Source organism: Notolepis coatsorum, assembly GCF_963971535.1.
Source record: "Notolepis coatsorum genome assembly, chromosome: 7".
NCBI lineage: Eukaryota > Metazoa > Chordata > Actinopteri > Aulopiformes > Paralepididae > Notolepis > Notolepis coatsorum.
In genome coordinates this window covers 129,349,702-129,372,287 of record NC_140171.1, presented here as the reverse complement: position 1 = coordinate 129,372,287, position 22,586 = coordinate 129,349,702, and the positions used below count along the sequence as shown (strand labels likewise).

Genomic DNA, 22,586 nt, shown 5'->3' with positions numbered 1-22,586 from the left:
GTTCTGTGTGTGTCTCCTCCCTTCCAGTCTCCCTATCATAGTCATGTTGCAACACGCTCGCCCCCACAGTTCTACCATATGATCTCTGATGCCAGACAGATCGGAGGGTGGGGGTGGAGTGGAGGTAGAGTTGGGATAGGGGGTAATGTTAGGGTTGGAGAAGTAACTTTACACCAGGGAGAAGACAATAGAATGGACCACACCTCCACCGCCTCTCTCTCTCTTTCTCTCTAACTCCCTCTCGCCCCCTCGCCTTCTTGCTCTCACACCCTTTCGCTCTCCCTCTCTGCTCTCTCTTCTTTCTCTTTGACCGTATATGGTAGGAAACTTGTGAAAAAGCCCATTGGTTGATGTCAGAGGAAGCGTCAGGTAGACAGAATCCTCATTACTGGAAGTGACGTTGTTTTGGTATTCATCACTGAAGCCTGAGGTCAGGGCCTTTTTGACTTCATGCATCATCTTCATTTGTCTTTTTTTTATTAATTTGACTGAATTTGATCTTCACTCGATTCTTCAAATTAAGTGAAAAACACAAGGAGGAGGAAGCTGTGCTGTAAATGCAGTTGTTTTTTACACATCTGTTTTGAAACTGGCACACACACACACGTCACACACACACACACGTCACACGCACACTGACACACACACGCACACGCACACACACACACACACACGCACACACACACACACGTGACACACACACTTTATTTGACCCCTTTGTCAAATCAGATTATATTCCTAGTCGTACATAGTTTATTTTGGAGGCTTTATCTTTCAAAAGGTTAATCAAGAAAATGTTTGGGTCGATCAGTTTTCAAACTGTTGTACACGAGTTGATCGACGGACACGGAATAGGCTCCCGCCCCCAACCCCGCCCCCTGCTATACTTGTGACCTACCGCGTAACCCGAAGTCAACTCAGGGGCGGGGCATCAACCCACCTGTGTGCGGATCAAAGACACAGGGCGTCCGTCCTGATTGAGCCACGCCTGGAGAGCAGGACCTTATGACAGCACAGGCGGAGGGAGAACAGAAAGGAGGGGTGTAGAGGAAAAGACAGAAATAGGTGCGGAAGAGGAACGGAGAGAAAAAAGGAGAAGAGATTCACTACAACTTTGCGTCTTGTTGTGAGGTTGCTGTTGTTGTCGCGCAGGAGGAGTTCTTGCGAACGCGGACGCCGAGAGACGAACTGAACCCACCCACACAGTGCCTGCAGGTGAACAACAAGCAGGTATGCTACGTGTTTTCTTCTGCAGCTTGACAGCCTGGTCAGTCTCTTCCCTGTGATATCCGTGATAACACACAGTGCGCACTTTCGACATTTAATACAATAGCTTGTTGATTACTGGAGCTCAATGGGGTATTAATGAGCGCACAACCAACATGCGGATATTCCTCCACCCCTGTAGCCCCTTTCGTGACTGTGGTGCGCCGAGTGAATACACAGTCACTTGCTCCTCAATGGGAAACCAACCTAGATGTACCCTGAAGGACTGGTTCTGCCCGAACCGTTCGTTATACAAGAATCACAAACATTTCAAAGGTACTCACAGTTGCACGAGGGTTTCGGACAGACATGCGGGATGGTTTGAAAGCTCGGCGTTGCTAATAAACATTTTAAATAATTTTTATAAACTGCTCAAAACGGCATTATTTCCGGCGTTGGGTGCCTGGTGCGCCTGCGCTGTGATCACCCAACGCCGGAAATAATGTTTGTTAGCAACGCCGAGCTTTCAAACCATCCCGTATCTCTGTCCGAAACCCTTGTGCAACTGTGAGTACCTTTGAAATGTCTTTGTGATTCTTGTATAACGAACGGTTCGGCCAGAACCAGTCCTTCATGGTACATCTAGGTTGGTTTCCCATTGAGGAGCAAGTGACTGTGGATTCACTCGGTGCATCACAGTCACGAAAGGGGCTACCACCCCTGCAGCCCAACGCGGAAACGCTACAATACCACCACTTATAGGCTAAGCATAATAGGTAGCTATACTGTCTACTAGCTATACTGTCTACTGGCCAGTGGTACTCAGACATAACCAAATTCATGAGCTCAACAAAAATATACTTCTGAAATAGCCACATTACATAGTGGCCCAAAGTCCATAACTATAGAAACAGAATAATGTAGTAGGCTACAGAGCCAGATCATCATAGAGATTAAACTGTTTAATATATCTATGCTGATCATCCCCACCACCACCACACAGTCCATAACTGCAGCTTTAGATTCTCTCTGCTCCAGGTAGGAGAATGAGAGGGGGAGACTGGGGAAGGTGCACAGTACACACACAACGCGCGCACACGCAGGGAGGGGCAGAGAACTTCAGGACAGGTTGACTGTACACAATTATATTAGTCTGTAAACTGTTAGCAGGAGATAAACATTGGACTTACCCCATTCATTGGGATTTGTGACACAATCGTTTTTTTAATCTGACTCTGTCCTGCCTGGATTGGTGATTGATTGAAAATGTTATTAACAGATTGCAGAATGGGTACAATACAGTACGGCTCAATACACACAATTGTTAAGAGATGCAGACCTGAGAAAGACGTTTGTCTTGTTTACATCAGGGTCCCCCATTTTCAATTCATCATAACATATATGACACACAGATAGACAGTACATCTAGACATTTATGACATACCAGATCTACAAATACAGTACAGTTTGTGATACAAAAAAAGTCTAAAAAGAGTATATATTTGAGGGGGAAGAAGCTGTACGGGGGGGGGGGGGGGGGTTGGGTAGGTGGGGTGGGGGAACTGTACATTGGAGGGGGTTGGGTTTAGACATTTACAGGAGCAGTTCGGTTCTTTTTAGTTTTCAGTTATTTTATATATCCTTTAGGAAAGTCTGAAGGCCATGTTACTGTCTGAACATTGGGTGTTTTGACAAAGCAGACAAATGCAACTCATCTTTGAATGTTGTGTAGCCTACTCACAGTCCTACACTTACATTTAGTCATTTAGCTGACTCTTTTATCCAGAGCGACCTCCAGTTAGGGCTGCAACTAACGATTATTTTGGTAGTCGACCAATCTAACGATTATTTATGTCACACCCTCCATCTCTGCTTCCTGTGGGCGTGGCTCCTTTTCCGGGCTCTTAGCAGACTTCTTAGCTAAACATAACAGACCGACAGTAAGTTTGGGGGAACTAATGGGATAACTGGGGTTGCAACAAAAGTGCAACTAGGGCTAAAAACACAATGAAATTAAATAATATATCCTTCTTAGCAGACTTCTTAGCTTAACATCCCAGGGAATTAATGGGATAACTGGGGATGTTGTTTGCTCCTGACAAGAGTCTCAAAGTCTGGGGTGATGGTAGACAAAGCAACTCTGAGGTCATGCTCAATGTCCAATCTGTTCCTCTGCTTTGTCTTCAGCTGGACCAGAGCTGAGAAGCCACTTTCACAAAGATAGGTAGTGCAAAAAAAAATTAAAGTTATAAAAAATTTATTAATTTACGACGCATCGACGCAAAAATTCGGCATCAACGAGTTTTTATGATCGACATCGTCGATTATGTCAACTAATCGTTGCAGCCCTACTTTCAGATTCAGATTTTATTGTCACATCTTCATACACTGTTACAGCATAGAGTGAAAAAATAGCAGTATAAGAAACAATAACATGGAAAAAAAATCTGTCCCGGAGTCTGCTGGTCCGGGCCTTGAGGCTGTGGTACCGCCATCAATTTGTTGTTCAGTCTGTAGTGTGGTAGTGAAAGGGTTAACCTGCTGTATTGTTGCAGTGAAAGGGTTAACCATTTGGTAGTGAAAGAATTTGATTCATACAGGAATCTAGACTTGGATGCATCTGGAGCTATGCTCATGGTTAATAAATTATGAGATGGTCCATGAAGTGATGCTGGTGTTCAGTCCTGGTGAATCCCTCTCCCACCATGTATATTGAAGTCAAACACACCCTCTCCCTCAAAGGTGAGGTTGCTGTTGTTGTCGCGCAGGAGGAGTTCTTGCGAACGCGGACGCCGAGAGACGAACTGAACCCACCCACACAGTGCCTGCAGGTGAACAACAAGCAGGTATGCTACGTGTTTTCTTCTGCAGCTTGACAGCCTGGTCAGTCTCTTCCCTGTGATATCCGTGATAACACACAGTGCGCACTTTCGACATTTAATACAATAGCTTGTTGATTACTGGAGCTCAATGGGGTATTAATGAGCGCACAACCAACATGCGGATATTCCTCCACCCCTGTAGCCCCTTTCGTGACTGTGGTGCGCCGAGTGAATACACAGTCACTTGCTCCTCAATGGGAAACCAACCTAGATGTACCCTGAAGGACTGGTTCTGCCCGAACCGTTCGTTATACAAGAATCACAAACATTTCAAAGGTACTCACAGTTGCACGAGGGTTTCGGACAGACATGCGGGATGGTTTGAAAGCTCGGCGTTGCTAATAAACATTTTAAATAATTTTTATAAACTGCTCAAAACGGCATTATTTCCGGCGTTGGGTGCCTGGTGCGCCTGCGCTGTGATCACCCAACGCCGGAAATAATGTTTGTTAGCAACGCCGAGCTTTCAAACCATCCCGTATCTCTGTCCGAAACCCTTGTGCAACTGTGAGTACCTTTGAAATGTCTTTGTGATTCTTGTATAACGAACGGTTCGGCCAGAACCAGTCCTTCATGGTACATCTAGGTTGGTTTCCCATTGAGGAGCAAGTGACTGTGGATTCACTCGGTGCATCACAGTCACGAAAGGGGCTACCACCCCTGCAGCCCAACGCGGAAACGCTACAATACCACCACTTATAGGCTAAGCATAATAGGTAGCTATACTGTCTAGGCCAGTGGTACTCAGACATAACCAAATTCATGAGCTCAACAAAAATATACTTCTGAAATAGCCACATTACATAGTGGCCCAAAGTCCATAACTATAGAAACAGAATAATGTAGTAGGCTACAGAGCCTGATCATCATAGAGATTAAACTGTTTAATATATCTATGCTGATCATCCCCACCACCACCACACAGTCCATAACTGCAGCTTTAGATTCTCTCTGCTCCAGGTAGGAGAATGAGAGGGGGAGACTGGGGAAGGTGCACAGTACACACACAACGCGCGCACACGCAGGGAGGGGCAGAGAACTTCAGGACAGGTTGACTGTACACAATTATATTAGTCTGTAAACTGTTAGCAGGAGATAAACATTGGACTTACCCCATTCATTGGGATTTGTGACACAATCGTTTTTTTAATCTGACTCTGTCCTGCCTGGATTGGTGATTGATTGAAAATGTTATTAACAGATTGCAGAATGGGTACAATACAGTACGGCTCAATACACACAATTGTTAAGAGATGCAGACCTGAGAAAGACGTTTGTCTTGTTTACATCAGGGTCCCCCATTTTCAATTCATCATAACATATATGACACACAGATAGACAGTACATCTAGACATTTATGACATACCAGATCTACAAATACAGTACAGTTTGTGATACAAAAAAAGTCTAAAAAGAGTATATATTTGAGGGGGAAGAAGCTGTACGGGGGGGGGGGGGTTGGGTAGGTGGGGTGGGGGAACTGTACATTGGAGGGGGTTGGGTTTAGACATTTACAGGAGCAGTTCGGTTCTTTTTAGTTTTCAGTTATTTTATATATCCTTTAGGAAAGTCTGAAGGCCATGTTACTGTCTGAACATTGGGTGTTTTGACAAAGCAGACAAATGCAACTCATCTTTGAATGTTGTGTAGCCTACTCACAGTCCTACACTTACATTTAGTCATTTAGCTGACTCTTTTATCCAGAGCGACCTCCAGTTAGGGCTGCAACTAACGATTATTTTGGTAGTCGACCAATCTAACGATTATTTATGTCACACCCTCCATCTCTGCTTCCTGTGGGCGTGGCTCAATTTTCCGGGCTCTTAGCAGACTTCTTAGCTAAACATAACAGACCGACAGTAAGTTTGGGGGAACTAATGGGATAACTGGGGTTGCAACAAAAGTGCAACTAGGGCTAAAAACACAATGAAATTAAATAATATATCCTTCTTAGCAGACTTCTTAGCTTAACATCCCAGGGAATTAATGGGATAACTGGGGATGTTGTTTGCTCCTGACAAGAGTCTCAAAGTCTGGGGTGATGGTAGACAAAGCAACTCTGAGGTCATGCTCAATGTCCAATCTGTTCCTCTGCTTTGTCTTCAGCTGGACCAGAGCTGAGAAGCCACTTTCACAAAGATAGGTAGTGCAAAAAAAAATTAAAGTTATAAAAAATTTATTAATTTACGACGCATCGACGCAAAAATTCGGCATCAACGAGTTTTTATGATCGACATCGTCGATTATGTCAACTAATCGTTGCAGCCCTACTTTCAGATTCAGATTTTATTGTCACATCTTCATACACTGTTACAGCATAGAGTGAAAAAATAGCAGTATAAGAAACAATAACATGGAAAAAAAATCTGTCCCGGAGTCTGCTGGTCCGGGCCTTGAGGCTGTGGTACCGCCATCAATTTGTTGTTCAGTCTGTAGTGTGGTAGTGAAAGGGTTAACCTGCTGTATTGTTGCAGTGAAAGGGTTAACCATTTGGTAGTGAAAGAATTTGATTCATACAGGAATCTAGACTTGGATGCATCTGGAGCTATGCTCATGGTTAATAAATTATGAGATGGTCCATGAAGTGATGCTGGTGTTCAGTCCTGGTGAATCCCTCTCCCACCATGTATATTGAAGTCAAACACACCCTCTCCCTCAAAGGGTGTAACTGACTTTGGCTACTTAACATCTTCAGAAAAAGCAGTGCAAGCGTCCATCATTGTCCAAATTGCCACTGTCCACCTTTGTCCAACCCATCGGCTGAACAGTGAAGCAGTCGAAGATATGTGTTTATTTCCCAATGTTCTTAATCAACTCCAAATGTCATAACGAACAGCCATCTTGTACAAATTGTTCACCCATCCATTAAACCTTCAATCCCTGTAGCCACCTACCAGGCTGACTGCAGATAGCAGGCAGTGATGCTGTAGTGGCACGTGCATGAATTCGGTGTTAAAAAGGGCCTTGGGTGGCGCAGCGGACTAAGCGCTCGTCACCAACGTGAGAGACACTGGTATCGAATCCGGCAGGCTGTCAGCGTTGCCTCCGGCTTGGCCGGCCGTCATACTAGCTTAATTGGCAGAGTCAGCGGGAGGGAAGCCGGTGGGTGCGTCCGGGTCGTTGTAAACAGCGACTACTACAGTTCGGTCGGGGCGCCTGCACAGCGAGGGAAGGATCTGGAGGGAGGTAGTGTGACCACACGTTACACTCTCCCAGTCAGTCCGCGCTGCCAGGTGAAAAGAAGTGGGTATACGTGTGTCGGAGGAAGGATGTGATAGTCTCCGCCCTCCCAGACCGACTGTAGAGGGTAGAGTGCGCAACGACCAGGAAGGGGATTGGGAATTGGCATAACGACTAACATTGGGAGGGGAGAAAAACGGAAAAAGAAGGGGGGAAAAGATAAAAAAAAAAAAAAAAGCCATTGAAGCCAAGTTAAAGCAGGGATTGACTAGCAGCCAAGGACAGTGGAAGACAGGAGATGTTGCTAGAAATGTGCAGATAAGAATATATATGAAAGCCAGGGATGAGATGATGGACATAACTGCTTGCACTGTAATTATTTTGGGTAAGAGTGACAGCTAAATTGATCAAACATAGGCTACATAATGCACAAACCCTTGAGGGTGTATCTTACTACTGAAATTGTGTAACAAGACTGTCTGAAAAGTGAGCCAGAACGTGCAAAACAAGCCAAGGCAGCAATGCAACTTCCTGAGGAAGTTAGCCCATAGATAGCGCACACACACAGTCAAGCCACTTCATGTGAATGTCACAAGTGGCAGCGTTCACAATATCTAAACCTCTCTTTTGAAACCTGTTGATTTTGGTGACTCCATGACTTTTCCTCTCTGGTGCCACCATATGGATTTATAACCTGGGTCTATTGAGACTGGCAATATCGTCCTGTTTCTGTCATCTACCCAGTAAAATGTTGCATGTGAAACTAATAGTGGAGTGATTGTTAAGCATTGCTCAGTGCACTCCACTGAGTGCATTCTTCTAGTTTTATAATGTGACTTCTACATGTGTTACAGTTCTGGATTTTCTTGACATTGTTCCAAGTAATAGCAGGTTCACATTGGATGCTGAAGGAGCCAGTTTCCTTTTGGTGCCCATAGTGCGATAGTTTCTGAGAGATCCTGGTGTGAACAATTGACTTCCAATTTCCGTGTGAACAGCATGGCATAAGATAGCAGGCCACACTTCTTTTACAGTGGCAGCATTAGTCACATGGCACATAATATGCCAACCAATCAGAGAACCCCTCCTCCTCCTCCCCCTCTTGTCTGAGTCTGAGCACATAATGAACTTAGACAGACATGCAGATTACACCTCTGTACTCTCATCCCTTTATCTCTCTTTAAACACGTATCTCATTCCTCTCTCTCTCCATATACACTGTCATCCAATTGTATTTAATACTTGGGAGTGGTTCATGTGTAGGATTAATACTGTTGGGTATTATATATATATACTAGGGCTGGGCGATATGGCCAAAAATGATATCACGATCGATAACAGCAATTTTGTCGTTGCCGCCATCTTTAGTGTTAACATCCCCTCACACTCCAGTTATCAGGCTGCAGCTGGTTTGAAAGCGAAAGTAAACAGGCTTCTCTGCTGGCTGTGGCACCAGGGGAGTTGAACAGTTCTGGCTCTGCTAGTTTCTTTACTATCTTTTGGCACTTTCAAACTGTATTTTAAATTAGAAAGCAAACAAAATAAATGGACGAGAAAAATAAATCTCAATTTGGTCAGTATTGTCATTTGGAGAAGCAAAGCCATTACTTTAAGTTGCAGGCAAGAAAGACTATTCGATTTTTTTGTTTTTTGATATCGATTATTAAAATATATCGCGATAATTATCGTTTTATCGCCCAGCCCTAATATATACATGCATGCAAATTGCATCCCCCTTGAGTGTGAAGGCAAAAGCTTAGCCTATACTATAGTATCACTTAACAGGGGGGGTATATGCAAGCAGATTGTACTAAAGTATATGATGTTTCAAAAGTACATGATAATTCATAACGGAGAAACACAAAGACAACATAATGAATATTTTAGGATAGCAACACAAAATGATGCAAAGGTGATTTTTAGGATGTGTGCTGTGCTTTTAACACTTTCACTACCACACTACCAAAGGGTTAACACTTTCACTACCACATGACAAAGGGTTAACCCTTTCACTACCACACTACAGACGGTTAACCTTTCACTACCACAGTACAGACGGGTTAACCTTCTGTAGTGTGGTCGTGAAAGGGTTAAGGTCTATGCAAGCAAAGTGATTGGATTATTATGTTAAGTTGATCAGTCAGTGAAGAAGGGAATTGCGTTGTATTTGATTAAACGCGGCATCGGTGTCTCTTTAGAGGGTGTGGTTGGGGGATAATGACATTTCTCGCTCTGCCCAAACTTGCTCCCAACATTCCTGTCCGCCTCCGCTGTTCCCCTGTTCTGCTCCATTGGCCTCCAGTCCCCTCAGCCCGCTGCCTGCAAGACATTACATAACGGGACAACCGGAGTGGCTTTTGTTGAACGGAGATGGTCTCGCCGTCCATTAGTGGAATGATTGGGGACGTTTTTGTTGTGTTGGAAACAGATAGGGGGGGGGGGGTAGTGGGGTAAGTAAGGATGGAACCAGGAAAAGGGTTGGGAATTTGTGGAATTCCACTTTTTTCTAATGAGTGGGCGAGGATGGAATGTAGGCCAGTCGTGGAAGAGGAGAGGGACGGGATGAGGAGAGGGAGGGGACAGGTAGAGGTGAGGGATGGGACAAGTAGAGGAGGGGACGGGTAGAGGAGGGGACAGGACGGGTAGAGGGAGGGGATGGGACAGGTAGAGGAGAGGGAGGGGACAGGTAGAGGGGAGGGGAGAGGGAGGGGACGAGGAGGGGGACGGGACGCGTGTATGCTTTCCGCAACGCAGTTGTGTTTCCGCGTTCCCGTTTTGCGCTCTGATTGGCCGAGCGCGCGCATGAGCCGCGGTAAGCCTCTCAGCCAGGCAAATTCCGCTTAACGCAATTTATACAAATGGAAGTATTGATTTCGCCGTAACGAATCATTACAAAAATATACCGTTAACGGGAATATGTTTCTTTACACGTATGTTGGATTATGTAATTGGTTTGTCATGACAAACTAATAAAAAATCAAATTAACCGGTGGCTACAACAACACACAGTAACTACATGCATTATTGTTTACAATGAACGGTGGGGCTAATCGAAAGGACTGGACACGGACAAGTTAAACTAACCTAAAGTTGGTTGTTCACCAACAATCTACAGACACAAACACAGAACCGGACTGTTATATTAAATTAATTGATTGCTGTTTAACGCGTCCGTGTCCAGTCCTTTCGATTAGCCCCACCGTTCATTGTAAACAATGATGCATGTAGTTACTGTGTGTTGTTGTAGCCACCGGTTAATTCGCGATTTTCTTTATTGGTTTGTCATGACAAACCAATTGCATAATCCAACATATGTGTAAAGAAACAACATATTCCAGTTAACGGTATATTTTTTTAATGATTCGTTACGTCGAAATCAATACTTCCATTTGTATAAATTGCGTTAAGCAGAGTTTAGTATTCCTGCCTGGCTGATTATCGCGGCTCACGCGCGCGCTCGGCCAATCAAAGCGCAAAACGGGAACACAGAAACACAACTGCGTTGCGGAAAGCATACACGCGGACGAGACAGGTAGGGGAGAGGGAGGGGACAGGTAGAGGAGAGGGAGGACGGTGAAGTGAGAGTAATGCAGGGATTGCATTTGGAAAAATGTGGCTCCACTGGGTCAAATGTGTGAAGTAGTATATCATTTCCCACGGTAATGTGGTTTGCGGTAAAACTGCAGTCTCCTTAATTTTAATAGGTTTGACAAAATAGTCCCTCTTCTCCTGCCAAACAGTTGAAGTATGACACGGAAAGCTTCAGATAACAGCCTTGGCAGAACACTGCAATTGGGTAACAAAATAATAGTTGTTTTTATATTTCACGCCGAGTTGATAACGATATCACAGGCCACATGTCGGTAACGATAGAAGCTGTGTCATTCATATGCCCCAGTCCATGGTGAGTCCTATTATTGTGGTTAGTTAAAGCATCAATGTGCACGTGCGCACACACGTCAATTGAAAAGCTTCTCTGTGATTAACCCTTTCACTACCACCCGTCTGTAGTGTGGTTGTGAAAGGGTTAACCCTTTGTCGTGTGGTAGTGAAAGGGTTAAACACAATATACCTCCCCACAGTGTTCAGTCAAGAATCAACAAGTTACAGACAAGTTTACTCTGGCGTTAGAGCTATGCAAAGCCTTGATAAAGTGATGATAACCTGAAATGTTTCACAATACTTTTTTAAAAACATGCCTTAAGGAGATGAGAAATTCCCTATGTAAAATATAGTGTTGGACTGACAAGTCCAGACTTAGCATGATGCTGGCTCATGGAGGCTGAGTTATGGGGTTGAGCTGAAAGGGGTTGCGGTAACATGATTTTACACTTTGTGTGAACGGGTAGCCTTCAGAATGCCATCTGGTTTTACTTCTGATTCTTTGAAATAGCTTCCCTGAGCATTTCCCTTGACACTGGTGTTGATTTTGCAAGCTACTGTAGTTGTGTTGGCTAATCTAACCTCAATGTACCCTGGTCTTTGTCACCAAACTTATTAGTTATTAGAGTGGCGTATTTTATTCACACCTTATTATTCATCCTGCCTTAACTTTCAGAGACCTGGGAAAGTCATGGAATTACAGCATGGCTAGTAACTTCTAAATCTTAATAATAATACAATATTTCAGGGTAATCTTCTGTAACTATATTCATGACGATATAATAAAAAAAATACTGAAATGCTAAATTGTAAATAGCGACAACATAAGTCAAAATATAAACATCACCAGCTACTAAACTCTCCTAACATGACTCTCCTCATACTCTCGTGTGTTTTCTGCTTTTAAGTGGCTGAGCAAGTTTGTTGTGTTTCCACTTTTAGCTTTAACTGTTAGCAAATTGTTGCTGTGACCTCTTGTAGCCAAACTACTTCCATGCAACCAAGTAGTTCCCCTTTTAGCTACTAGATCCGCTGGCGTTTAATTTTTTTTTATCCACTTTTTCTCCCATTTTCTATATTTTTCTCCCATCCCAATTTCGTATCATCCAATTCAACCCTCCCCTGTCACGAACGCTGTTTCTTGCCTCCCACAAGCCGGCTGCAATGTGGACTAAGTCATACATAGCACAAGTCCCCTCCGGTACTTGAGGTAACGGCAGTCGCATCTTTTCTTTTTTTTTTAAACTTTGGCCATTTCCCTGGCTCTTTTATACGTTTATCGCATTTATACTTGGTCAAGTTCGACCGACAGAAGCAGGCTGAAAGGGTTCAGATGGGGGGGGAAGACACTCTGGGAAAGGCACGGCTGCAGTCCGGGATTCGAACTCGCTCAGCCCCAGATCCGTGACGAGCACGGTTGTCCACGGCGCTGAAATAGCACTCGCGGTACGTGGTGAGCTACTGGAGCTCCCCTGTCGCATCTTTTCACCTGCGCAGCTCGATCTCTCAGTGGCGAGGAGTAACGCGTGGGAGGCTCACGCTGCCCCCGACACTTCCTGATTCTACTGCGCAGGCGCACCAACCGACCTGTAGGAGTCGCTGTCCACAACGCCCGATCCCCACCCATCAGTTTCCCACCCCCTAATACGGCCAATGTGTATTAGTATGAACGACCAGCTAAACTGAAAGCAATGTGGAGCGCTGGGCTCGAACAGGCAAGCCCAGCGTCTCCGTCATTCGTGGTGAGCGCCTTGCCCACTACGCCACGTAGCCGCCCATCCGCTGCCGTTTCATTTACATTTAGCTATCGCTTTTATCCAAAGCAACTTACAAGTTCTGTACAACAAGTCAGCAGGAAGGGTACAACTCTAGCAGCTAAGGGTAAGTAAGATTGTTCGTCAAACAGTGTCGAACCTGAATGCTATAGTCTTCGGTGCATAGTGTTCTAGACATATTGGCATTGTAGGTAGATTCCTGGATGGTGTGTGTAGTTACTTAGAGGCCATTGACTGGAGGTAGGAGGGAGATGTTCCCCTCACTGCATGGTCTGCCAGGTCAAGGACCTTGACGCGGATTTGTGTGGCGATGGGAAGCCAGTGCAGTTCTCTTAAGAAGTGGGGTAATGTGGGCTGACTTTGGTAGGTTGGAGATCAGGCGAGCCGCTGCATTCTGTAATTGCAGTGGCTTGGTGGCGGTACCCAGTAAACCAGCTAGCTGCCAGTGCATTGCAGGAGGCGAGACATGACTGTTGATTGCAGGAGGAGTTGGGTGGCTTCTTTTGTAAGGAAGGTGGGGGATCCTGCTGAGGAAGAATCTGCAGGTTCTGGTTGTTGAGGCGATGTGAGCAGAAAAGTTCAGCTGGTCGTCAAGGACCACACCTAGGTTGGGGATGGAGCCACGGCTACATTCTCCACTATGATGGAAAGGTCCGTCAGTGGGGAGGATTCAACCGGCAGCTGAAGTAGCTCCGTTTAGCTTAGTTTCAGTTTTGAGGTGATTGATTTGGTCGTCATCCAGGCGGAGATGTCGGACAGGCAGGCTGAGATCCACTCAGAGACTTGTGTATCTGAGGGAGAAAAGGAGAGGAAGAGTTTGAGTGTCATCGGCATTGCAGTGATATGAGCAGGCATGAGACGTGATAATGAGATTTTGGTGTATAGAGAGCGAAGAAGAGGGGTCAAAGGACCAAGCCCTGGGGGACACCAGTCTGTAGGGGGCTGATTTCTTTGGGTCTAGGAGGTTGTTCTGTAATAGATAATCAGTGAACTGGTTGGATATGGCGTGTAGAGCCATATGAAATCCGTTTTATCTTTTTCCCAAATTCCGTTTTTCTGTTATTTCAGAATTCTGTATTTTACACAAATTTTACCATCAGAAATAGTGTCTAATAAGTGGGAATGAATAAATGTCCACAATTTAATAAGATATATAACAGTCCATTTAATGTTTAAGTGCTGCAACTCAGAAATTGTTACATTTTACACAATATTTTTCAAATAATATTGACAAAATAAAAATTCACACAAAATAAAAAATACACATTTCAAGTGTAAACAATAGATACAGCTAGCTACTACTGACATTATCACAATGTCAGTAGCCTAGCTATATCTATTCTATTGTGATGAAATATAGTAATGCATGATTTATGCACCTTTAGTTTATTTCGTTTATAAAAGGACAGTGTGTACCGACGATCATTTGCATTAAACAAATATATGGGTGCACCAGATTTAGCAAGAAGCTATAATTGCCATCTATAGTCCTATCCTATGTACTGTAACGTTACATAGCTATTTAATCACTGTAACTGAGGGGTACAATTCCCTGACTGTATTGATAAGTATGGTATCATTAAACCACTACCGCTTTATGTACTTTAATTACTGACCATACAGTACATGATATATAAATATGATGAACACTTCCCACATTGAATCGGTTCCACACAAAGGTGTAATCAAGTATTTATTGCAGCAAAAGGTACATAATATACTTCTCTGTATTTTACTTTGGATGCGCTTATAAGGCAAAGGAATGTGCGTAGGCAAATCAATAATGAATGTCCATTCTCTGGTTACGCAGGAGGTAATTATACAACCTGAATCTTAGGGAATTTATGGTACACTAGTAATATATAGCGGGAGATACTGGAAGGGTCCCCCCGGTTGTAAGCCAGCAGGGGTAGAGGATCTGTCGGTAGTAGAGAGTCTGGTCAACGATGACTAAGGAGACTCCAAGTACAGGAGACGGTGCAATAGTCTCTTGATCCACAGACGAATACAGCTGTTCTCCGTAGACTGTAGCTCCACAGTGAAGAAAGCTAGCCGGCCTCAGGCTCTCTGAGGCGCAGACTCGACTGGTCTCCTCACAGGGTAAATCCAACACGTGTAGGCGTCGGCGATTCTCCGCTCCATAAATCACAGGACCAAAACAAATATAATCCAGCCGCAAAGGGCTATGTAGTCGTCGGGTAGATTAATCCAGTGTACATGTCCACACGGTTCTCGTCTAGGTCTCCTCGGGTGAAAGCGCCATGAAAGCAGCCCAGCCTGGATAAGCACTCTAGCTGATACGAGGAAGCGTTGGTGATGCTGGTCACTGTAGAACTTTAGCCGCACGATACACTATACACAAATAGACTATTACTGACTTAATAGAAATATGTCGCACTCGACGGTATAGCGCCAAACTCTGACAATTCAGTTATTAATTCGCACGCGGTCTCAATGCTCTATTTTGGGGCCAAACGGGCCATACTTCACCGCACAGAGTATCGTGGGTGAGGCTTCAACTTATTGGGTAACTCTACTTCTGTATTCACCTGCGCCATATTTATATGCACGGCGAACAATCTAGTGCCAACCTCATTTCTGTCTCGTATCCCTGGGCAAGGCCGGGCATGTACAGACATGTCTTGACGGTGGCTTTGAACCTGACTCTGGAGGCACGGCCCCGGCGCCTGTGGACCGCTGTCCAATAGGAGAATGAAATACCATGGTCTGCACTAGGCTAAAGGGATATTCCGTGTATATGTACAAGGGATATCAAACGATATACAAATACTATGCAATATATATCAATCAATAAATATATATATTCGGTTTAATCTGATCCTTTGTAACAATCACAATAGTGTCAGTGATTAGCCTCGCCCCCTAGCTGTATCTATTGTATTGTGATCACCAGAGATCATCGTTAGAGAGCTGGTGTGTTTTGGGAAGCACTGTGTTTGTCCTTGTTTCTGACATGGCTTTTGGAGACTAAGTGATCTTCGCACGTGTTTTTGCGGGTCCAGTCCACGGTATGTTGACAGAATTTGCAAACACCTTATCGCCTGAGGCATAAAAGTAATTAGGATACTGCTGTGCTCTGAATTTAGGGCTTAGTGCGGAATTTCTTCGCTTTTTTGATGACGTTAACACATTCCCGGCCATTGGAATGTGGCTGGAATTTTCTTCCCCCTCAAATGTATATTTCTCTTTTAGAATCTCTCTTTTTTTAAATTATGTTTTTGGTAGATTTTTATTGTTTTTACTGCCGGGCAGTCCGGCAGAGAGAGAGGGAGAGCGAGAGGAAGAACGGGAGACAGAGCGGGGGGAAGACATTCGGCAAAGGACGTCACGCCGGGTCCGGGAATCGAACCCGGGCCGGCCGTGCCACGACGCAGCGTGTTACATGGTTCGCCACTTGGGCGTTTTTTTTTTTTTTTTTTTTTTTATACAAAAAGTGAAGTTTGGTGAAAAAGCAAGTTATTGCACTATTAATCCCAATAGGGAAATTCATCTTGGTTTGATAATGTCTTTGTGTCAAATAAAAACAAAGCTTATTTAATGATTTCCTTGGCATTTCTAGTTTTTAAGAGAAATCGATGTAAATCAGATGTGGTGTGAAAAAATCAGAGATAAAATTTTTAGGCCATATCTCCCAGCCCTACCCTGATGTAAACAAGACGAAAGTATTTCTCTGGTCTGCATCCCCTTAACAATTGTGTGTATTGAGCCGTACTGTATTGTACCCATTCTGCAATCTGTTAATAACGTTTTCAATCAATGCTGCGTGTTGTGTGTAACACGCTGTCGCCTCCCCGGTCATGTTTGCTTTGCACCGAATGTTCCATCTTCTCCCGAACATGGAATTTCAGTCCAGATTAGGGCAAATTCTGCAATATTCCACGTTTTACAGTTCAGGAGACCATGTCTTACACAACATTCATCCTTTCGGGTGTGATTGTTTGCGTGCATGCATACATACATCATAATGAGCTAATGGTTCGTCATATGTTGTCTCCTGAGTTGAACAACATTTCTACATAATATGTTGGTCAACCTCTAGAACTGAACTCTCCTGAAGATCATATTTCATGTTCTTGACAAAGAAATAGATGGGCTAATCAAATAAAACTTTTAGCTGCACAAGCTGAGCTCTTGAATTATTGCTAGAAACATTTTCAGTTATCATTTAACAGCAACCAAGATGGTCCACTTATTTATATTGTGAAATTGTCATTGGTCTATATTCATGTTTTCTCTCCAGCTCACTCACTCACTCACTCAATCACTCACACTCTCATTCTCTTTATCCTACAGCCACCATGACTGATGCAAACAAGTTCCTGTATGGGGATAAATCGGTGAACAACCCTCTGGCCCAGGCCGACTGGTCCAGCAAGAAGCTGGTGTGGATCCCGTCTGAGAAGCTGGGCTTTGAGGCCGGCTCGGTCAAAGAGGAGAAGGGGGATGAGTGTCTCATAGAGCTGGCTGACACCGGAAAGAAGGTGAAGACAAAAACAAGTTTCTAGATTGGTAGAAAGGGTTGGAAGTTGGAACACATTTTTGTACCATGGCTTGAAATGAACACCAGCTAAATGCTAGTAAACTTTGGCCTTGGCAAACAACTCGGTCAATACAATTGACCCATCTCAAAACCCTGCTCTCTTTTCTTGATCCTCCAATCACAACTGTTGCTGCCCTCGGACAAACTAAGTTTTAGGTCAATTGGCCACTTTGGCAGGGATCAACTCTGATCTTTTCCCCCCAAGTTTATCGGGCCAGTCAAAATATAAAAGTTACAATTCAATTTCATAATCCATTAGCCTCTATTGCTGGAGGAAGTTGTTCCAGGAGCTGGTTTTCACCCCAGCTGATGTGAATTATCCACCCACTGAGGAACAAGCTCTGAACAGATCATGTGAATTATCCACCCACTGAGGAACAAGCTCTGAACAGATCATGGTTTGCTGAGAGTCTGTTGGCCCAACACAGATGGTTAAAGACGGGCCTGGCACTGGTATTGGCACATGTACAGTACATGGGGTGCGGACCCAGTGTTAAGGTTTTTAGTTAACGCTATAGTTGTGTTTACCCATCTATGACACGTCGAAATGTCTGCTTGTGAAAAGGGCCTATCAATTTCCAGGAAATTGATTAAATCTTTAAAAAATGTGTTTAAAAGAACATTTGTTTTAATATAAATCTCAGGTGAAGGTGAACAAGGACGACATCCAGAAGATGAACCCGCCCAAGTTCAACAAGGTGGAGGACATGGCTGAGCTCACCTGCCTGAACGAGGCCTCTGTGCTCCACAACCTCAAGGAGAGATACTACTCTGGCCTCATCTACGTGAGTTTGGGCTGGTTGGTTTTACAATTGACATCAGATTGGCCTCGTGTCATCTGCACTGTGCCAGGGTATCCCTGCCAGTCCACGTGTCCTAGACGCTTTCAATGTCTCGCGCAAATGGGAGAAATTCTGGTCAAATGTTCTGTGTTTTTATTACTCTTAAAACCATTTGATAGGCTATATAAAGAATGGCCTCATCACGGCATGTTGATTTATAATATTATTTTTATTGAAAAGTAGGCTACCTTTGCTTGAACATTATATTCCAAAATAAAATAAGTCATCAATAGACTCGCGTGCATCATGTTGAGTTGAGTTAAATAAAGTGTTCACAAAATCATGCCGAAGACCCAGAAATAGTAATAACCTCAGTATTGGGTCACCCGGCGTTTCATAGGGGCAATTTAAAATGTCCAGGCAGGGAAATGGGCAAATCTCCTGCTGCTGAATGGAGAAATACTACAGGGGAAGAGTGGACATGCCTGAAGAGACGTTTTAGAATGGCACGAACGCTCCAAGTCTGTTTAGAAAGTACGGTAATTGTTTTGACATAACTTGCTCCACTAACCAAACAAACTTTTAAAATGTATTTAATAAATTTTTATATTATGAATGTAAGCGCTTTCCTGACAGATGGAGGCCAAAAGAACTACAGAAATGGCATAATGTGTTTTCCCTCAAAAGTAGGAAAGATTGCGAGTAGAGCCAAAGTACCTGGGTGATAATGTGTTTCTGGTTTTATTATACTTGTGAGGACATTTGTATTGACATTGTTTTAGACTCATTCCCTAGCTCCTTACCCTGACATTAACCATACCTGCTAACCTTAACATGCATACACACAAATACTCAGAAATACACACACACATGTATATATAAAATAAATGTCAATATGAACTGTTTCTATTGTGACTATCCGTTCCCCCCTCCTTCCTAGACGTACTCGGGTCTGTTCTGTGTGGTGATCAACCCATACAAGTACTTTCCCATCTACACTGAGGACATAGTAGACATGTACAAGGGCAAGAAGAGACACGAGATGCCCCCTCACATCTACGCCATCACAGACTCCGCCTATAGAAGCATGATGCAGGGTAGGACAACATTATACACTTTTTTTTTATACACTTTTTCTCCCATTTTCTATTTTTCTCTCATCCCAATTTTCGTATCATCCAATTCAACCCTCCCCTGTCTCAAACGTTGTTTCTTGCCTCCCACAAGCCGGCTGCAATGTGGACTAAGGGCTCGCGTACACCTGCCTCATATTTATGACCGCACGCGTCTTTTTTCAATGTATCCCAATGGGGAGAGAGCGTATGCGGCCGCATGCGCCGCCTATAGTAAGTGCGCTGCAGTCGGCTTCTTTTTTCAGCTTTTTTGTGCGGCCGAAAGTTGAAACTTTTTTAACTTTTCAGAGCGATGCGCTGAGCTCATTTTCAGACAACCAATCACAGCCATTCATATCTACCACTCTGTTTGTAACCTGACACCGGAGCTGCCTGCCTGTCTTGGCTGTCTCCCACAGTAGACGGGCCATTGAGATTCGCGACAAAACACAAATACACTAATAATAATAACTACACGAATACACTACTAAAAAGCTAATAAAAAGCAAAGGGCGAACTGTGGTGTCAGGCAATAACTATATATATAATTAATATACAATAAAGTTATTAAAATATGCTATAATATGTGCAAAACCGCGGCATGAAAAAACGATAAAAGGATGGCTGTAGATTTCATTCTGTCATCTACAAGATGCGCTTCATGCCAGCGCTGCCGGCGCACTATCAGTGTTTTTGTGAGCCAGGTGGACGCGGGCCCTAAGTCATACATAGCACAAGTCCCCTCCGATACTCGAGGTAACGGCAGTCGCATCTTTTCACCTGCGCGGCTCGATCTTTCAGCGTCAGGGGTCTGCGCTTTGGAGGGGCGCCCCCCCCATCGCTTCCTGATTCTACTGCACAGGCGCACCAACCGACCTGTAGGAGTCGCTGTCCACAGCGCCCGATCCCCACCCATCAGTTTCCCACCCCCTAATACGGCCAATGTGTATTAGTACGGACGACCAGCTAAACTGAAAGCAATGTGGAGCGCTGGGCTCGAACAGGAGAAACCCAGCGTCTCCACAGTATTCGTGGTGAGCGCCTTGCCCACTGCACCACGTAGCCGCCCTATACACACATTTCTTAATGCAGAATGCAAAAACTCATACTATTGAGTAAGTCTGTAATCATTTGGTTACTTTTTGAATGATAATTCAACTGTGTTTCAGACCAGTTATCAGTTATTTCGTATCCCCTTCTACACCTGCATTTACGGTACATGCATGTTGTGCACATAGGCACAGTGAATGTTCTTCTTCTACACCTGCATTTATGATGCATCCATGTCATGTGCATGTGAGGCACGGTGAACGTTGGTTTCAGTTTTGAGCTGGAGGCTACAGTGATGGACCCCTGTACTGAATGATGTGCGGCCTGTGAAGTTCTGTTTAAACTTGAAACTTGTTGTTTTGTTTCTTATAGACTTCTTTTAAAACCCAGCATTAAAAATCACAATTAAAAGGACAGAATGACCAGCATATCATGGGAAGAACCAGTGCTACTAATGTAATTTATATTCCATGTATGTTTAATACCTTATCTTCTCCGTTCCCAGATCGTGAGGATCAGTCCATCCTTTGCACGTAGGTCACTCTTCTCTGATATGTTTATGTAAACTCCTCAACCACTTTCTGTCATTTCATCTCTCGCTACACCCATGTCTATTTAGGCAGCATGTAGTATTTACCAAAGGTATAATATACATCTCCTCACCACTTGGTATAGGCGCTTTCACTGGAACGCTGTGTTGCCAGGGAACAGTTTGGACCCAAGTGTATGTCAGTTATCGTGTTGGCAAACATTGCAACAGGAAATAAACTTGGTCATTTTTAGAATGTTATTGTCACTTTGAAACCGCCTGTAAGAACTTTTAATTCCCCCCCCCCCCGGGCGGATTGAGTTGTTGTTGCTGTATCTATTGAGTGCTGAGGAAATGTACATTATGGTATATACATTTTTAAAGAATTGAACGCAAACTATTTTTATTTGATATTCGTTGCTCTAACCCAGTTTGTTTACTACGGCATTAATGTTTCTCATATCTGTGTTGTCCTCAGTGGAGAGTCTGGAGCTGGGAAGACTGAGAATACAAAGAAAGTCATTCAGTATCTGGCCCATGTCGCCTCTTCTTTCAAGTCCAAGAAAGACCAGGTCAGGACAGTTGGTTTTGGCCCTTCTTCCTCTCTTCTTCCTCCTCTAAGATTATTTATCCATGTAAGGTAAACATATACCATGTTTCAAGTTCAAGTTTCTTTAATAGTTGTCATACAGAAGTACAGAATACTTTTATACAAAATGCTTCTTTCTGTTACGCTCCAGAGACTGTGCTAGACAAAAAAGATAAGTATGAAATAAAATAAGTATAGCATGTAAAAAATACAATGTAAAAAATAGAAGTCACGTATGTAGAAAAGTGTTCAGTATGTTCAATGCAGAATAGAAGTAACTGAGTAACATACTATGCATGTTAGTGGTGAACAATATAAACAAAATACCATGTTACGAGTAAACAATATAAACAAGTATCATGTTAGGAGTGAACAATATAAACAAATACCATGTTAGTGATGAAAAATATAAACAAATATGTTACGAGTAAACAATATAAACAAATACCATGTTAGGAGTAAACGATATAAACAAAATACCACATTCTCTCCTGTTTTCAAAATGGCAGTATTGCCGTCTTCGTCATATGTATACTGTATTTCTATGATATGAATTCAATATATTGTTCAGCCCATTGGTGTGCACAGGATGGAAGGGGGGGGGATGGGGCAACCTCCCCTGCCCGTTTTGTATTGCATGCAACATTGTTTGTGTGGATTTCCTGGCCGAAGGGCTACTCTTAAACCAAGAAGCCATGCTAGTTGGAACACGTGTGCCATAATTATTTGTGTTTTATAAGGTCCACTCACAGGGACTAGACCAGGCTCACATCACCCTCTTCCTTATGCTCATACCCCGGTGTAGTATTGAACTCTTTGTCCCTGCAGTGGTTCAGCTAAGATAAGATAAGATAAGAATAAACTTTATTGTCCCAGAGGGGAAAATCTACTAGGAAAATCAGTGCTGCATCAGTCTGCGATAACAGTGTAAACAAAGAAGAAAAAGATATATATATATACAGTATATACAATGATTCATTCAGTTAGTAAAAAGGACTTCAGACAAAAATGGCAATACATAGACATACAACCATAATT

General features: G+C 43.6%; 1 protein-coding gene across 2 annotated transcripts in view; it reads left to right on the top strand.

Moving 5' to 3' along the window:
• Window positions 1–1,011: 1,011 nt before the first annotated feature.
• Window positions 1,012–22,586, top strand: part of LOC311231896 (myosin-9-like) — a 70,809-nt gene continuing 49,234 nt past the window's right edge. For both annotated transcript variants that reach the window (XR_014619888.1, XM_084318526.1), the window contains exons 1-7: window positions 1,012–1,230; window positions 3,949–4,052; window positions 17,240–17,427; window positions 18,131–18,271; window positions 19,209–19,365; window positions 20,936–20,963; window positions 21,438–21,531. Coding sequence is in view for 1 of the 2 variants with exons in the window: in XM_084318526.1 (XP_084174652.1) it covers window positions 17,245–17,427; window positions 18,131–18,271; window positions 19,209–19,365; window positions 20,936–20,963; window positions 21,438–21,531 (603 nt within the window). In the remaining variant the exon portion in view is untranslated. The remainder of the gene's footprint in view (window positions 1,231–3,948; window positions 4,053–17,239; window positions 17,428–18,130; window positions 18,272–19,208; window positions 19,366–20,935; window positions 20,964–21,437; window positions 21,532–22,586) is intronic.